The sequence below is a fragment of the Trachemys scripta genome, chromosome 3 (assembly GCF_013100865.1).
Source record: "Trachemys scripta elegans isolate TJP31775 chromosome 3, CAS_Tse_1.0, whole genome shotgun sequence".
NCBI classification, from domain to species: Eukaryota; Metazoa; Chordata; order Testudines; family Emydidae; genus Trachemys; species Trachemys scripta.
This window is the reverse complement of record NC_048300.1, coordinates 146,085,063-146,102,305: the sequence shown is the minus strand read 5'-3', so window position 1 is coordinate 146,102,305 and position 17,243 is coordinate 146,085,063. Positions and strand designations below refer to the sequence as shown.

At 44.4% G+C, this 17,243-nt stretch overlaps 1 protein-coding gene across 1 annotated transcript in view; it reads right to left on the bottom strand.

Annotated features, from left to right (window-relative positions):
* The window catches only part of COL12A1 (collagen type XII alpha 1 chain), a 134,351-nt gene extending 125,091 nt beyond the window's left edge, over nucleotides 1-9,260 (bottom strand). Inside the window, exons 1-2 of the mRNA XM_034766198.1 lie at nucleotides 8,993-9,260; nucleotides 6,072-6,179 (exon numbers count right to left, since the gene is read on the bottom strand). Of these exons, the coding sequence (XP_034622089.1) occupies nucleotides 6,072-6,144 (73 nt within the window). The 5' untranslated portion in view covers nucleotides 6,145-6,179; nucleotides 8,993-9,260. The remainder of the gene's footprint in view (nucleotides 1-6,071; nucleotides 6,180-8,992) is intronic.
* Between the last annotated feature and the right edge of the window lie 7,983 nt (nucleotides 9,261-17,243).

Below are 17,243 nucleotides of genomic sequence, written 5' to 3'. Positions count from 1 at the left end.
TTATTGTCTGACCCCTTCTACTGCCCGACCTCCCAAAACTTTCAAAATGTAAATGATAAAAATCAGAAAAAGTATTAAAAATAAACATAAATATTATCCATTGAAATTATTTTTTTAAATCAAATTCTGCCAAGTCTATATATATACATATGTGTGTGTGTAGACTTGGCAGAATTTGAATTATATAGATATAGATATATAGATATAGGTACAGATATCTAGATATAGATATAAACTTTCCTACAATCAATGAGAAAAATAAGGAGGTACAGTCACTTTAAATATTTAAATTGTACTATCACCTTTCGTACTCAGTGGTGAGATGGTCACATATTACTAGGAATTTGTGTGAGATCCACCAATTCACTTGTCAGAAGACAAGCAACAGCCATCAAATGGTAACAAGCCATCAAAAGGTAAGTCACTACCAACCTGATCCAAATTTGAATAGGTGACATAGATCTGAAAGGCTTCATATGCCCTTGCTTATCACCATTCATTCCTCTCCCTTTATTAAATGTATACTCCATTACATATAAAACTTCCTTAGTCCCTTAACAGCAATGGCTGCATATTATTTTTCACTCTCCATATTGTATTTCCTGGAGATATGTTTTCCTACAGACATTCCTTTTTCTCTCAGTGCCCCCAACTACCCAGAGGTAGTGTATAGCTTAGCACAATTATGCTCTCCTATCTTCCCAGGAAAAAACAGGCTTTTCTGGAATTTAAATCTAATCTACCACCTTCTGAAACGCTGAAATGTCACAATCTTCAAATGTTTAATATTGCCAATAATATAAGGCATTATTCGTTAAGCTACTGTGGGAGGGATTTTAAAGGCACAAAGGTGATCTTGAAAGTCAATGACAGTTGGGTGACTAACTCACTTTTGAACATCTCCTCTGTATGAGAAATATAACATAATACATAAGCTAGGACATTAAACAAGCCAGTATACTGAAACTGTAACTACAAGGCTATTCATACCTTAAAGTATTTTGCCCATCCATGGCTAAAAAAGTAAAACATTTATATTTATCTCTAAAAGACACTGACTTCCTCCTATTCTTCATGGTCCCAGATGAAGAAAAATAATGTGAGGAGGTAAAAAAAAGTAGGATGTTGTCATAAGACATTGATGAAAAGTACTATAGAATATCACAAATGCTGAATTAGAGAAGTAGGAAAAAAACATTAGGTAGTGAATGAGGTCTAGCATAATAAACCAGACATCAAAGCAGAGAGTAGAAAATACAATAGGTCAGAAAAAAGATAGCTAAATGGATGATAAATAGAATTTTATTATAGGTAGAACAGAGAACCATAAAATGCAGACCTTGAAAAATCCAATTGCTCACTTGCTAAGGATGAATGAATAGCTTTCACACTGAGGTGCCATCAATTTCTAAGAAGTTTATTTTTAAAAATACTATGTTTCTAACCCATCTGATATTAAGATAAATTTCCAAAGTGAACTGAATATAAACCACAGCAGTGCTGTCTTCCTAAGTCTGCAGTCCATTCCAGTGCCTTTGCTAATGCTCACCACATTCCAAACTGTAGCAGGATATTGGTGTTATTCAGAACCCCGAAAGGTATTCATGAAATGGATAAGAATAGGTCTGTTTCACTGTGCAGGGGCTTGGGATACCATGAGCAGCAGCAGACAAACATTGGAGCTATTCACTGGAGAGGAAGGAAGGCTCAAAAACAGAGACAGGGAAGCAGAGTAGCAGAGACTCACAACCTTTCCCCCTTCAGCAGGGCCAGCTCCAGGCACCAGCAAAGGAAGCAGGTGCTTGGGGCGGCCAATGGAAAGGGGCAGCACGTCCGGGTCTTCACCGGCAATTCGGCAGCAGGTCCCTCAGTCCCTCTTGGAGCGAAGGACTTGCCGCCGAATTGCCGCCGAAGAATGAAGCGGCACGGTAGAGCTACCGCCGAAGTGCTGCCAATTGGAGCTTGATCTTTTTTTTTTTTTCACTTCTCCGCTTGGGGCGGCAAAAAAGCTGGAGCCGCCCCTGCCCTTCAGTGCCAACTTGCCATTCTTCCTCTGCTTCAGCAGGTGCCACATACTCCTGAGACATACAGAGCTTGAAACTTCAGCACGGGAGGAAACTTTGCTACCTATGGAAGCCATAGGAGGAGCAGTAACGAACAGGAAGAGAAAGGAACCTTCTGACAGCTAAAGAAGTATCAAATGCACAACTGCACTAGCCTAATGGATATGGACAGGAACTGAAGCAAAAACTTCTATGGCACCTGCTAAGGGTAGAAGCCAAAAACTGGGAACTGTCCCACCCAGAATAGGACTGAGAGACAATATGATGTGAAGGAGTCAAACCACATGAAGACATGTGCATATGATAGCTATAGTTCAGCAGACAGATTAAATGATGAAATGACAGTAAAACCAAGACAAAGAAGATCCAATATGTCCTTCAAAAGATGATGCAAAATTGAGGCAGAAAATTAAAATAATGTAGGAGAGCAACTGAGACTGTACAGATGAAAACCACTGAATAAGGTCAACTATAAATGCTCCAAAAAAAAAAACACCCAACCCCCTTTTCTCACTAGAGTATATCCTGATGTGATCTTAAGTTTTTGCATTCCTATTTACAGCACCTCCGGCTCCCAGTCCACTTCCTCCTCACACAATTCTCAACATTTTTTTATTCTTCTGACTTTGCAGAAGTCCTTATATAATTTTTCTCACAGTGACAAAAATTTGTCCTGTTTATTTTAATGTATGTTTTAGCATTTCAAGAACTCCCAAGCTATGACAAAGTTTGCCCTTCCCTAGAGAGAACTCACAGAAGCAAACTTGCTTCCTATTAGGAATGTTTCCAGCTAGTTACTACAGCCAAGAAAAGAAAACAGAACCTGTCTGGTATGAGCAAGGACATGAGCATAAATATTTCAGGAATTGGCACTGCTAATGGAACAAGCATGCGCCAAAAAAAAATCAGGTGGGCCCCTGATATTTAGATAAATTTTATTTAATAAAAATCTCTGAATACAGAGTAAAGGTTGAGTTTGCAAAATGCTGAGTGCCTCATGAACTTTGTTGAGCCATTCAGTCAGCACTCAGCACTATCCAGGATCAGGCCCAAGTCCTTTTTTTTGCTTAATATTGTTTCACAGGGCTTCAAATGAGAACTATATCAACTTCAATGAAAGGATTGAACATGCATCTAGTTTCACTATAACTAAATACTTCTGTACGCCACAAAAATATAATTTGGTAAATTCAGCAGCAATACTCAGTCAATTACGATAGTTATCCCAATACTTAGCTGGTCAAGGTCCAACTCAGACACACTGGCTCATAATAGATAGTATCTTACTCCAGAAGTGACATCACTGAAATCACCAAAGCTATCTAAGCAATTCAGCATGAGTAAAGGCGGTAGGATCTTGCCCTTTTGTTAAGTTTTAAATACATATATTCGTTGTCCCCCCCATACCAGCTCTATACTCTTTCTGCTTTCTCTCGCACAGTGCTCCTGCACTCCAAATGCAAACTCTGAAATGATTTTAAATGACGTCCGTTGGTTCCTCAGCCAACAACAGTGTGGCTGGCAGCCAGAGGCAACGATCACATTCATTTTCAGAGGAACCAGATGTTGATAATATTGTCATACTTTTCAGCAAGCCGATCTGCTTTGTGCCTGTCTGATCACAGGCTAGGGCCCTACCAAATTCACAGCCGTGAAAAACGGATCGTGAAATCTGATCTCCCCAGTGAAAACTGGTCTTTTGTGTACTTTTACTTTATACTACACCAGGGGTTCTCAAACTGGGGGTCAGGATCCCTCAGGGGGTCCGAATGTTATTACATGGGGGGTCGCGAGCTGTCAGCCTCCACCTGAAACCCTGCTTTGCCTCCAGTATTTATAATGGTGTTAAATATATAAACATGTGTTTTTAATTTATAAGCTCACATGCTTGCTATGTAAAAGGGATCAGCAGTACAATAGCCTGAGAACCACTGTACTACACAGATTTCACAGGGGAGACCGGTGTTTCTCAAATTGGGGGTCCTAACCCAAAAGAGGGTCATGGGAGTGGGGGGGGTGTTGCAATGTTATCGTAGTGGGATTGAAATATTGCCACGCTTACTCCTGCACTGCCTTCAGAGCTGGGACGCCAGAGAGCAGCGGCTGCTGGCCAGGTGCCCAGTTCTGAAGCATCACCCCACCAGCAGCAGCAGCAGCACAGAAGTAAGGGTGGCAATACCATACCATGCCTCCCTTACTTCTGCGCTGCTGCCTTCAGTGTTAAGTCAGGCCCCCTACCCTTAAAACACCATGAATTTTCAGATTTAAATAGCTGAAACCATGAAATTTAAGATTTTTAAAATCCTATGATCGTGAAATTGACCAAAAATGGACATGAATTTGGTAGGGCCCTACTAATAGCACTGCTGCTTCTGGAAGGCAAATTACATTAGGGTTTCACTGAGATTGTTTTTTCATTATTAATTATTATTATTATTATTATTAGCCATAGGCTGGACCCATGGAGTTCAGCTCTGGATACAAACTCTGTAACGTGTGTTGAGATTTGGATTGTGATTCAGCCAGTTACAGAACCAGGGAACAACCCTGAGCTCCATATTTGGGATCTGAACGTTTCAAAAAGTTTGGAGGATAGTTTTGGTTCAGCCTGTTACCCAGACAGGACTTCTGGCCTCAGAGGTCCACCTAGGCATGGCGGATCAGGGGAGTCAGCTAGCGGTAGCTTTCCCTGGAACAGTTAACAAACCACATCCAGCTCACCAGCGAGATAAACACCGTCCCCCTCCTACTTGCCCATCGAGAGGCAAATGCCCCCTGCGCAGCAGAGTGGCTTTAAGCGGCACTGATTGGGTAGCGCTGCCCAGGCTAGGGGTGGGGGCTCCCCTCCTTTTCTTCATTCCTTCAGCTGGAGGCAGGAGCAGCCTTGGGCCGCTTGGGACGGGCTTCTCCTGCGAGATCTAGCCCAGGTCCCAAGCCCCCTAGTGGGAAAGACGGCGCCAGATTCCCGCTAGAGCCGAGAAGGAGCTTCGCTGAAGGGCCTGGACCCCCTGCAGGGAGAGTAGCGCCCTGCAGCTAGCCCTGGCGGCCCCTCTTGGGTCCTGCGAAGGGAGCAGGAGCTCCACGCACAGGGCTCCGTGCCCACACAGGGGCTGGGTAGGGCATCCCGCGCGGCAGGCTCAGGGATTCCCAGGGCGCGGCGCGGCGTGGGCTGTATCCGTAGGGGCCTGCCCCTGCTAGCACGCCCCAGCGCCTGTGCAATGCCTTCCGGGGGGCCCGCAGCCTTGCACGAACCCGGGCCAGAGGCCGCTGCCAACCAGCCCCGGGCTAGGGGAGGAAGGAGCTGCCGAGTCTCCCAGGCGTTCGGGGGAGCTCAGCTGCTGGCTGGGAGCCGAGCCCGGCCGGGGGAGCGGCGCACGGAGGTGTCCCTGCTCGGAGCGAAGAAGACTGAGCCTCCCCTGGGAGCTGCCAGAAGCAGCGGGCAGCGAATGCCCTTCCCCGCTCCCCCGTGACTCCCTGGTGGGGAAGAGCCACACCCGATCGCAACACAGAGACGCGGAGAGCCACGCGCTGTTGGAGTTGTTTATTGGCTTCTGAGACAGTTCTGACTTCACACACAAAGCAGAGTGAGTACCAGGCAGGAGGGCGTGTGCCAGCGCTCCGGGGCACCTCAGCTTTAATCTGAGCTTTCGTGTTTGCACAGGAGCCTTCTCCCTGAGCCCTGTGCACACTCAGCCTGGGGGGCAGGGAGAGCACAGCGCCGCACTCCCAGCCTAGCCCTGGCTTTCCCAAGGCTGCAGGGCAGTCAGTGTGGACAGCACACCAGAGAGAGAGCGAGAGAGAGAGAGACGATCTGCTAAGTGAAATTAACAAAACACAGAAGGAGCTGGACCAGAGGGACAAGGAAGAAGAGGCGTTTCTCTGAAGGAGAGAGAGAAGAGTAAGTGAAGTAACTGCACTGAGAACGGAAAGCAAGAAAGTTGGGGGAAGGGGTTGTTTGTTTTAATTCTGCACCATCACTGCAAGGAGCCCTGGGAGGGAATGATTTACCTTCAGCCTCTGTCGAAGACAGGAGGAGAGCTGCGCATAGAGCAGCAATTGCTGAAGACAGCCTGATCTTCATGTCTGCCCGTTGGGATCACAACAACATGAATGGATCTGTGATGATTAAAAAAAAGAGAGAAATAATAAGCACGGGTTAGAGGATGTGGTGGGTGTATTCAGAAAACATGAAAAGAAGAGCCGCAGAAACCACTATGTTCCCTAACCCCCTTATCCCCAGCCCCCACCCACGGGACCAGGTTACAGCCTCTAGACTTGGAAGCCATCCAAACTTGACAGATCTGCCTTACTAGCTGGAGAGTCTAGCCTCACAATAATGTGCCTTTTGTTACTGGGCCCTTCTGATCATGTTAATCAGACAAAACTTCAATCGTGGTATTAAATTCGTGTTAATTTGATCACGGAAATGGCGAAAAGATTCCTGCTCCTACATATGCAAAATTTAGACTGAGTGTGAGGATAGCTAATTCATTTTTGCCTTGAATCCACTAAATGTCTCTTTCAGCTGGGGATTTTATTCCTTTTTCATAACTGCTGAAGCACTTAGTTAACAGTATTTTAATGGTCTCGAGGTAGTTTGGAAATTGTAATAAAACTTTTTTTTTGTTCTGCCTACAAATATGCAAGTCTTCCTTTCTTTAAGCTCTGCAATAGATTATACAGAAGTGTATGTAACACACAACTGAAACCCGACCCGACAGCCTAAACCCTGATGTTTTAACATCTGATAATTCGTTTACACAATCTGAGGGGAAATCGCTTTACAGCGCTTGATAAAAGAAGACAAGAGAATGAACCATGCCATCGCTGCAGATTGTCTAGAAGCATATATAGGAATTGGAAAGATTTTAGTCATTCCTAATTACAAGCAGCTGTACATTTATAAGCCGTGTTTGCTCAGGGCTACACGTTTAGGGTCAGAACCAACAGTCACTACTAAGGCAAAACCCCCATAGGAGCGAATAGGCGTTTGTCTGAAATGTTAGGCCCTTATTCTCCCATGAGGGGGGGCGGGGGGAATACATACCACATGGAAATTTCTGAGCTTTATATAAATGGGGAGTTGTGTGTGTTTATGAATAAATGCTACAGAGACCACAATAAGGTCGCCTGAGAGAGAAATCCGCAAGCAATTAAGCAATATATTTAATCAAGAAGGTGCCAGGAGGAGCAAAACGAAAGAAAGAGGGGAAATGCATACATCATTAGGCTAATAGCCCACAGAAAGAGCTCAGAGGAAAAGAAGTTCTGTGCTATGTAGCGAACCAAAGACAAGACATATTTAATTGGTATAAAACGCTGACAAGATCCAACACTACCCTGCCCAGCTACTGGCACTGAACTTAAAAGCACACCATGCTGCCCTATATTAAATTGCTTCTCTTAATTGCCTAACACCGCAAAAAATTACTTGGACCTGGGAGAAAGTCGAGAACGAAAGCCTGTTTCAGAGTCTATCGCCCATATTTGGAGATAGGCTTATGCCTAAAATTTGAGTCCCCGGCACTGACATAAGGATGATTAAAGTACTGTATATTGATAACTTCAAACGCATTCCGCTGTTCTGCGCGGGGACGGACAATTCTTGCAGCACATCAGCTAAAGAGCATTTGGTAACGGTCTTAAAAGCCTTTTAAACAAAACGTTAAAAGGACTTTTGTCCGCGAAGTTTTGTCTGGGCTTAGAGTGCCATCTTTTGAGCAGAAGCAAAAATGAACCGTTTCAGCCAGACATGTGCTTTGCTGCTGCTGACAGATTGGCATTCCTGGTAGATTTTTCCAAAAATAAAACTTTTATTTTTTTTGCCAAAACATTTATTTGATTGCCTAGCAACACTTCATTCAACTTTCTGCTTTCAAACGTAAATGTCTTGACCCGCCTTTAGGTGGGGGAGGAATGCTCCTTTCGCTTACTGTACTGAAATAAAAACAGATTATCTTTGGACCAGGACCGAATTCTTAGCTTTGATCTCAGACGATAACTTCAAAAGCTACCACAGACCTTGCACCAGGATCAGTTTGATCTCGACGTTATACCAACTCCACCCCGAAGACCAGCAAAAAGTCATTCCAAGCCTATGCAATCAGCAACTTTTGTCACTTCCCCCACACAATTAGCTGTCAGACCGTTCAAGATTGGAAACAAGGAAAAGCTACTTACAAGGGACACCAGGGGAGAGAGAGAGAGAGATCCCGCCAAATTAAGACAGCGCTAACGTATCTTTAATAAGGCCATCAAAACTATTCAGAATAGACTTTTTAGTACGTTAAACAGATATGATTTCACGTGAGCAACCCACATTGAAATTATAAACTAATTGCATATTAGATGCAACCACCAAGTGATGCTATCCAGCTTGTTTTTAAATGGGCGTCTAGCTATCTAATGTATATACAGTCAGTCGCAGAGTGACTTCTGCAAAAGCACCATTTAATGCGATTTGCTACAAAACCTTCACTTTTCTGTACAGCTCACCAAAACAGCGAGCATCGCGTATTCAGTGGGGGAAACCACGAACATTTTGCCACGCTTCCCGAGGGCTAAAGGAAACAGCAGCTCTCCAGCAGAATCGGCTACAATTCGCTAACAAGGATAGATGTTTCCCCTTACAGAGGCATTTCGCAGCTCTCGTAACCGCAGGCGAGAAGGCTCCCCAGTTCATCGATCGCCTCCTCGCCCACTCCTCGTTACTTCCATTTCATTTCTAAGCCTGACTCCTAGGTTGTAAAACACAGACACTCTCTCTCACACACACACACACAACACCCCGTTCTAGTCTCTCTTCGGTCCTGTACCATTAGCTGTCAGTGCATCAATCAGAAGCGCGCGTGTGTGAACGGCACAGAAAGGCAACAGGACTCCGAAGAGAGGAGGGAAGGGGATTCCCTCTCCTCTGAGCGCACACAGACCTTTAGTGGCAGCCGCCTGGTAGCGGGGTTGGTGATGGGGCAGCTCCTGCGGCAACGCCTGCAGCCCCAACGGTAGGACCTGGAGAGAGGAGGAAGGGAAGAGGAGAGGGATGAGCTCCGGGGCACCTTGTGGAGGGAACAGCAAGTAGCAGGAGCAGAGGAGGAGGAGCAGAAGCAGCGGCAATGACCAAGACGTCTGGGTTGCTGTAGCTCCCAACGTGAGGGGTGCGCCTGGGAAGACTTGCCTTCTCCGAGTGGGAAGAGCCTCTCCCCAATCTGCTCCTTAAGAGAGGGCTGTTCCCAACTCGCAATTTACTCTCGTAAGCGGTTACGAAACGGCAGGGAAGGTGGACAGCTGCCACCGGATGATATATGCTTGCCTCTCTCCTCCAGCAAGAAAGGGGATCTACTGCTGGAAACTTGCGCATACTTCGCAACATTCCTAAGGCATGAGGAGGGCGAGCGCCGCAGCAGCAGTGCCCTGGCGGGGGAAGGGGGCAGGGGCCGGCGTGCCAAGGACAGACGGAGCTCTGTCTCCTCCGCTTGGGAGCCAAGCTGCAGCCGGATCAGGTTTCCTTGGCGGAGGCGAGGACGATTTTTCAAACTGGGGAACAATGGGAAGAGGGGAAAGAAAAAGAAAAAAACCTTAATCGACCTGCGTTAGGTGGCGGGACACCGATTCTGGGCGGCTGGAGGGGGGGGTCGCTGCCCGGCCCAGGGCGCAGATTGAAATAGGTTAGAAGGTCTCCAGTAACTGTCTATTTCAAGTGGGTCCTTTTCCTGAACTGGTGGTTTTACGATACTGCCAGTGATTGAAACCATTTGCAGAGACGGAAAAAACAACAACCCCTCAGTTGAGTAGAAAGCGTGGCGCTAGCGATGGTTGTCGCAATCTGCCCTTTAAACACAATAAAAGCACATGCCCGCTAGGGCTTGGCAAAAGAGGGCTGGGCGCGCAGCAAGAGGGCGCTAGATTATCAACCTGATCAAAGGAAAGTCAAACGTGCAGCGTGCCAAGAAAGAGGAGGTGAAACACTTTGAAGAAGCGCCCTGGGTACCAGCATGTGTGCTGGATTAGTCACTCCTGCTGCAGAGATGTATTGTTGTAAGCACAACACACAACAGAGGCTCGAGCTGTCAGAATCTAACTAGATGGAAAGGGGACATGGGGGGGGGAGGAAAGAATAAAAGAGAACGAACCGAACCTAAATGAAAGGATACATCTTCCCAATCCAACCTCCCTATTTCCCCCCGCCACCGCTTACCCCGCCCTGCCGCCACCCCTTCACTTATTATCCATCCTAAATGTCTGTCACTAGCCCCAGGCGAGAGGAAAGTTTTAGGGGAATGGGGGGGGGGCGCAGACACCCTGGCACAGAGATTCGGAACTCGGCCAGCCCATCGCTACCTGTGTCTACCCTCTGATGATAACACTAGCGCCCAGCGACTGTACGCTTTGCAATAGCAATAATATGTTTATCATTGCATCTCCCTGAAATAAACGGTTCAGTAATCGGGTATCTTGCGAAAGTGTTTCCTGTGTGTAGAGACCTAAACAAAGGTCGGATCAGGGAGCTGAGTGATTGTAATTAAAATATCCGGATGTATTTACTTTGCTCAGCCAGTGGCAGGGTAAGACCAACATACAATTTCAGCTTCAGGAACCTGTATATACTGTCTATATCAGAGACAGGTTACCTTACACAGAAATACACACACAGGCCACACAAACGCCCCGAAACACATACACACAGAGCCCAAGCACACACCTCCCTCGTCTGCACACTGGGCTCACAAGGCAAAAGCTATGCAGAGAAAATGTAGCAATACAGAGTGACTCCGGCTCTCCCATCGCCTGGAGACACCCAGCCACACGCAGACATTCCCAGCCTCAACACTCCCAAGCCATAGACACGCTCCTGCCGAAATCAGACACCCGGGCACGCTCCTGCACATACCCGTGTGCATTTGCAGACACTGACCCACAGTTCTCGCCTTCCTCCACCCCAGAAGCAGCCTGATTCATACCTGCGCTCACGCATCCAAGGCAGCCTGCCACACACCAGGAAACCCCTCCGGGCACTGACACCGCCCGCTTTGAAAGGTAGAACTGCAGGACACGTAAAAGAAGGTGATTTTTTACAGCCCTGCCCTCTAACGCGCCGGGGCAGAGCCGCTGTCTGGGTGTTAGTCGCACGGAACAATAAGGGTTTTCTGCGCCCGTGCACTCCCATCAGTGCGAGGGGATTTGTTTTTGCAGGCTACATTTGGTGCTCGGCATGACTTCAAAGCCTTTCAGTGTTTAGCCTTTAGATGCCATTTACCACCATGTGTGCAGGAAATCGTAAACATTTATTACAGAAGGTTACACTTGCAGGAGGCTCCCCCCCTTCAGATTGAAGTGGGGACTTCATGGTCACGGCTGTGGGCCAATCTTTCCCCATCCCCAGCAAGTATTTGTAAATTAGGAACACACGCACAAAAGCCAAGCACACACAAGTTGTGCGTTTGCCTCTCAAAATGCAGCCCGAAGTGACATTCAAACCAGCCACAGACACGCAGCCACATAAGCTCCCCCCCCCCCCCTTTGGTGTAGCCACTGCAGCGGTGTTGCAGAGACATTACGCCTGGATGCTCCATCCCCAGCACTCTGCCTTTTCTCCCCGAGCTATGAACAGGAGAGCCACGGTTCCAGCGCTGCTGCAGCCATGGAAAATACTAGGACTAGGGACTGGATTTCTCTTGCTCGCTCTGTGTTTGAAGGTTTTCCCCTCCCTCTATAAGCGTTCTCTGCGGCAGCTCCCACAAAGGAATTAGAGTAGGAGAGGGAAATTAGTCCTATCATTTATTGTCCAACAGCGCAATCTAGCGGTGGATTTAAACCAAGACTTGTTAGGAGACAGGTGCCATCCATCAGCTAATGTGAAGAGGAAGGAAACGCTTCTACTTAAAAATGGCAATAAATGTTGTGAATTATTAAAAAAAAATAAACACAATGATCAAGAAAGACAACAATAAGAATGGCCATACAGGTCAGACCAATGATCCTTCTAGCCCAGTAGCCTGTCTTCCAGTGGTGGCCAATTCCAGGTGCTTCAAAGGGAATGAACAGAACAGGGCAATTATCAAGTGATCCCTCCCCTATTGTCCCTTGCTAGCATCTGGCAGTCCGACGTTTAGGGACACCCAGAGCATGGGATTGCCTGTCTGACCATCTTGGCTAATAGCCATTTGATGGAGCTATCCTCCATGAATTTATTTCATTCTTTTAAAACTCAGATAATAATCTACATGATTCACCATAATGAAAGAGGAGCAAGAAAACAGAAGCTACTATCTTTCAGTTTATATATTTATATTGCAGTAGTGCGCAGAGACCCACCACATTCAGCGTCAGGCTCCAGTACCGGTCCATCCTGCAGACATACACAAAGGCATGATCCCTGTTCCAAAGAACTTCTAATCTAAAAAGACAGAAAGAGAAAAAAGATGAAAGGTGGCGAAAGGGACAGGACATACAAGCAAAGGATAAAATTCACTCCAACACAGAACCCAGCACAAGACCTGTGTACCATTTATGTACCATTTAAGCCCTACTATGAGGATTTATGTGGTATGTAAGTGATGCATAAGACTTGTGCTGGCCTTCTGTATAGAGATTAATTTCACCCAGAGCAGTCAGAGTGATGGCAGGTGAATGTCATGTGAGTCAATGGGACTAAATAATAATGGGGTCAAATGCTGCTCTGATATACATTCTATGTAGCCTCCTTTAATTGAAGTACATCTCTGCACAATTTGAACCATTGTATTTGTTTAAACTCAATTCTGTTCCGTTTAATTTTCCCTGAAAACCTGAAAATACAGCTGAGTGCAAATAAAATTACAATTAAGACTTTAAAAGGCAGGTTTGATCGGAATGACCTTTTCCAAAAATATCTTAAGTTTGATGGGCTGCTGTCCTTACTCCTGCAGTAGTCCCATTGACTTCAATAGATCCAGAATATTTAAAAAGAAAGAAAAAACATCAAAAAGAGGATAGGCATTTAGAAATTTGGTTCCCCTTTCTAGCATACTCAGAAGAGGAGGTCTCTCCAGCTGGCAAGCCAGAATCTTTAGCCAAGGTCTTTGAATATTAACCTGATCCTGAACAATTAACGTACAATGTAGTACATTAACACTTTATTGCAATTTAGCCTTAATAAACAGTTTTCAGAAAGAAAGAAATCTTAGAAGACATGCACCGATATTTCCAGACACTTTAGAAGTGAGTCAACCACTCTTAGGAACATACCACAAATTCAACAGTCTGGTATTGCTAAAATGCACTTTCCAGAACATATACCTCCCCCTCACCGATGGATTATCAAATACTCTTGACCTGCTAACCCCCCAATCCAGATTTTCAATTTTAGTTTCCTTTCAGTATTTCAGTATGAAGGATGTTAATTTTTTTAAAAACCCATCTCTGTTATCAAAAATCAAGTTTTTTAAATAAATAATATTTGATGGTGGTGTGTTTTGGATTTTGAATTCTTTTACTGGGTTGACATAACAAAGACATCTCCCTAAATTCAGTATGCCCCCTGGAAGATTGTTCCAGAAAGAGGGGCATCTTTAACTACATTGCAATATTTTTCCAAACAAAAATAAATGAGTGCATCTCAGATGTTTCCCTGTCTTTCACAATGAAACCACATTGTTCAGAAATGTGCTTTTGGATGTTAGGATGCCAAAAAGTCTGTGATAATCAATACATGAATAGGTTTCAGAGTAGCAGCCGTGTTAGTCTGTATCCGCAAAAAGAAGAACAGGAGTACTTGTGGCACCTTAGAGACTAACAAATTTATTAGAGCATACGAGCATACATGAATAATTAAAATAATCTGGATAAAATGAAATATCAGTAATTGTATCTAAAAACAAAAATTAAATTACTTGGCATATTTTTTAAATGTCACATAAAAGAATTTGGTCACCCATTCTGCAATTGGATTCACATGGGTGGGACTCCACACATGTGCAGGAGTCTGCCCACATGGCTCTAGATGCAAGACCAGAGATTCACTTCATATTCCTACCAATTAAGCAGTTTCTGTGAATTTCTTGGGTGAAATCTGTCTCCATTGATGTCAACAGCAAAAATTCCATCAACTTCAATGAGACCAGGATTTCACCCTTTGTGTTTAACATTTTGTTTAAATTTATTTCATTTTGCCTCAAGATCTTTAGCTATTAGAAGCCTAATATATTGAAGAATTGCATTTCGAATTTGTGCTTTCATATTCTGCAATCATTTGAAGGTAAAATTATATGATTATTTTTAATCTCCTCTGTTGCTATGTATTTTCACAGGCTGAGTACCTAATATGTGATGCAGAAGGTATTTCTGAAATGCATAAACATTTACTGACTCTCTCCTGTCTGCTTGTTTCTTGGACAAGTATTAAACACATTAAGATCATGCACTCTAGCTCCAAACTGATCTTTGCTATTTAAAGTGAATAAATGGAAACTCTGGTGACATTTATTTATATATAAAAACTCCATTTTTAAATAAATATTTTTACAATTTTAATAATATGTTCATGTCTTTTTATGTGATAATATGTATACAGGAAACTACAGATTGATTAGAAAACGTGAGCTGCTCTTGAATTTATAGGAATTTTAGAAACGGTGCTCTTGGCAACTTTTTCCATGTTCCCTCAGATTGTATTGCCAGGATAATGCAAAACAGAATATTCTGCAATTCAGCACCATAAAAACCTGGATATCTTTTCCATGTGGCTATCACAGTGGATTTGGCCTTGGTGGTTTCCTGGCAGTTGTGCTTGTAAATGTTATGTGCACAAAGAATCACAGAAAGGTTCAATTTATTCAAACGCCAAACAAGGAATGGTTTTAGAATTAGGAAAAAAGCATTATCTCTAAATCTACTCTGTTGCATGCTGATTTACTGTGAAGTTTCTGCCTATGAGCTGATCCACCTACACCCTGCCTTGTTTCCTCCAATAGATTTAAAGAAACAGTACACATATCCTCACAGCACTTTCCAGTTGAGTTCAATGAGTTGAGGTTGCACAGCACTTCACAGGAGTCATTCAGCATGTGACAGGCTCACGTCCTGAGAGAGGAGGAACAGAACCCAATTATATAATTGTCAGACATGTATTTACATTCATTTTTATTAATTATTATTATTTCTATTCAAGAAGCACCTAAGGATCCCAATCAGTAATCAGGGCCCCATTGCACTAGGCATTATACCAACAGATAACTCAAAAACAACTCATGCCCAAAGAACTCACAAAATAAGACTCAGATAATACACAAGATGAAAAAACTATAGATGGATGGCAATATAAAATGCAGAAGCTGTTACAGGGGCCTTAGGAGTCACAGGTGGTCAGGACAAAGGGATTAATTAAAAGTGATCTGCAAAAAGGGGGTGAAATTGGGGTTGATCTCCATTTTGCCTTTTTATGATACCCCAAGAGTGATACCCCTGCTTTGAGCAGGGGGTTGGACTAGATGACCTCTTGAGGTCCCTTCCAACTCTGATATTCTATGATTCTATGATTTCCCCCGTGATAGGGCGTCCACCCCACACTGACATACAAGGGGTTAATAGAGCCCTAGGGAAGCTGTGTGGGAAGCAGCTAATAGGAGAGAGGCTGCAAGGAGCAGCCAATCATGGCCAAGTGAGTTCACATAAAAGGAGCTGCAGGGCCAGAGTCAGTCAGTCACTGCTGGGAGTTTGAGGAGAGAAAACTGTGCCCTGAGTAGGCTGCAACCCCATAATACCTTGGACAGAGCAGTGCAGGCAGGGACCTGGGGAACAGAGAAGGAGCTCCGGACAGGCTGTGGCCATGGGGAAGTGGCCCAGAGAAATGCAGTGATAGTCAAGGCAAGGAACACAGTAAGTTACTGTGATTCAGAAGGTCCCTGGGCCAGGGCCTGGAACAGTTGGTGGGCCCAGGTCCCCCCCACTCACCACTTGGAAGTGCCCATATAGTTGATGCAGATCCCCCAGAAGGTGACATGGCCAGAGGGCTGTGTCATGAAGAGGATGCCACGTTCCTTGGAGTGACGTGGGTCTGAGAGCAGCCGGGACGGCGAGCGAGGCACCATCGGGAGAGGGTGTACCGACCTGCAGAGCTAATCCCCAAGATGAACAGCAGGAGGTGCCACTGTGGTGAGTCATGCCCTGCCATACTCCCAAAAAACAATGTTTTTTTGCTTTTGTAAACTTTAAAATATGTAAGGTCCCCAGATTTTGCTGGATGATTCTTTAGAAGACTAGAAAACTTGAGTGGGATCTTTCTCAGTGCTAAATTGAAGTAGCAGAGTGTAGAAACTTTCAGCAAGATCTTTCCTCTGATCTGTCAGCTACTTAAGCTACACAGGAGTCAATTCATCTAAACTAAAACCAGAGTTTTAAACAGTCTGGCTACAAATTCCTTGCTCATGTTTCACTTCTTTGCTACTTCTGCTAGTTATGTTTATTTAGTCTATATTTAAATTGGTATTTTGTGTAAAATACCAGTGTTTTAATACTACTGGGTAAGGCATACTTAGCTATACCTCTAGTGGATGCTAAAAAATTCTAGTTTGACCCCAAAAAAAGAAACTGTTAATCCATTGCTTGTTAACTGTTATGTTTCTGGATAGGCTTGTTACCCATTGTAAATGTCTAATCATTTTTTGAATCCTATTAAGCTCTTGGCCTCAGTGATATCTTGTGACAAAGAGTTCCACAGGGTAAGTGTGCACTGTGCGGACAAGTATTTCCTTTTATCAGTCTTAAATTTACTCCCTTTCAATTTCATTGAGTGTCTCCTAGTTCATGTATTGTAATCAAGGGAGGATGAGTGTCCAATCTAGCCTCTTTCTGTCATTCATTATGTTAAATATCTTTCTCAGTCCCATCTTATTCATCTCATCTCTGATGCAAACAGTCCAGTCTTTTCAGTCTCTCAAGTTATGAGACAAATTATACATCCTAATGCATGTTAGATGGCACACCAGAGTTTGACCCTGATCCTGCAAGACGGCAGGCTTGGATTTCTGTAATTTAGTCATTTCAGCAGGTACATAATAAATTAGAAGGATACAGTTAGACATTTTATTACCGTCTTAACCCAGGAGAAATGACCCATCTTAGAAAAGCTATTTAATAGGCCTGCTCTTTTCCCAGCTATTCCTTACAATATGTGATCAGTTTCCTTTCCAGTGGTTTTTATATTCC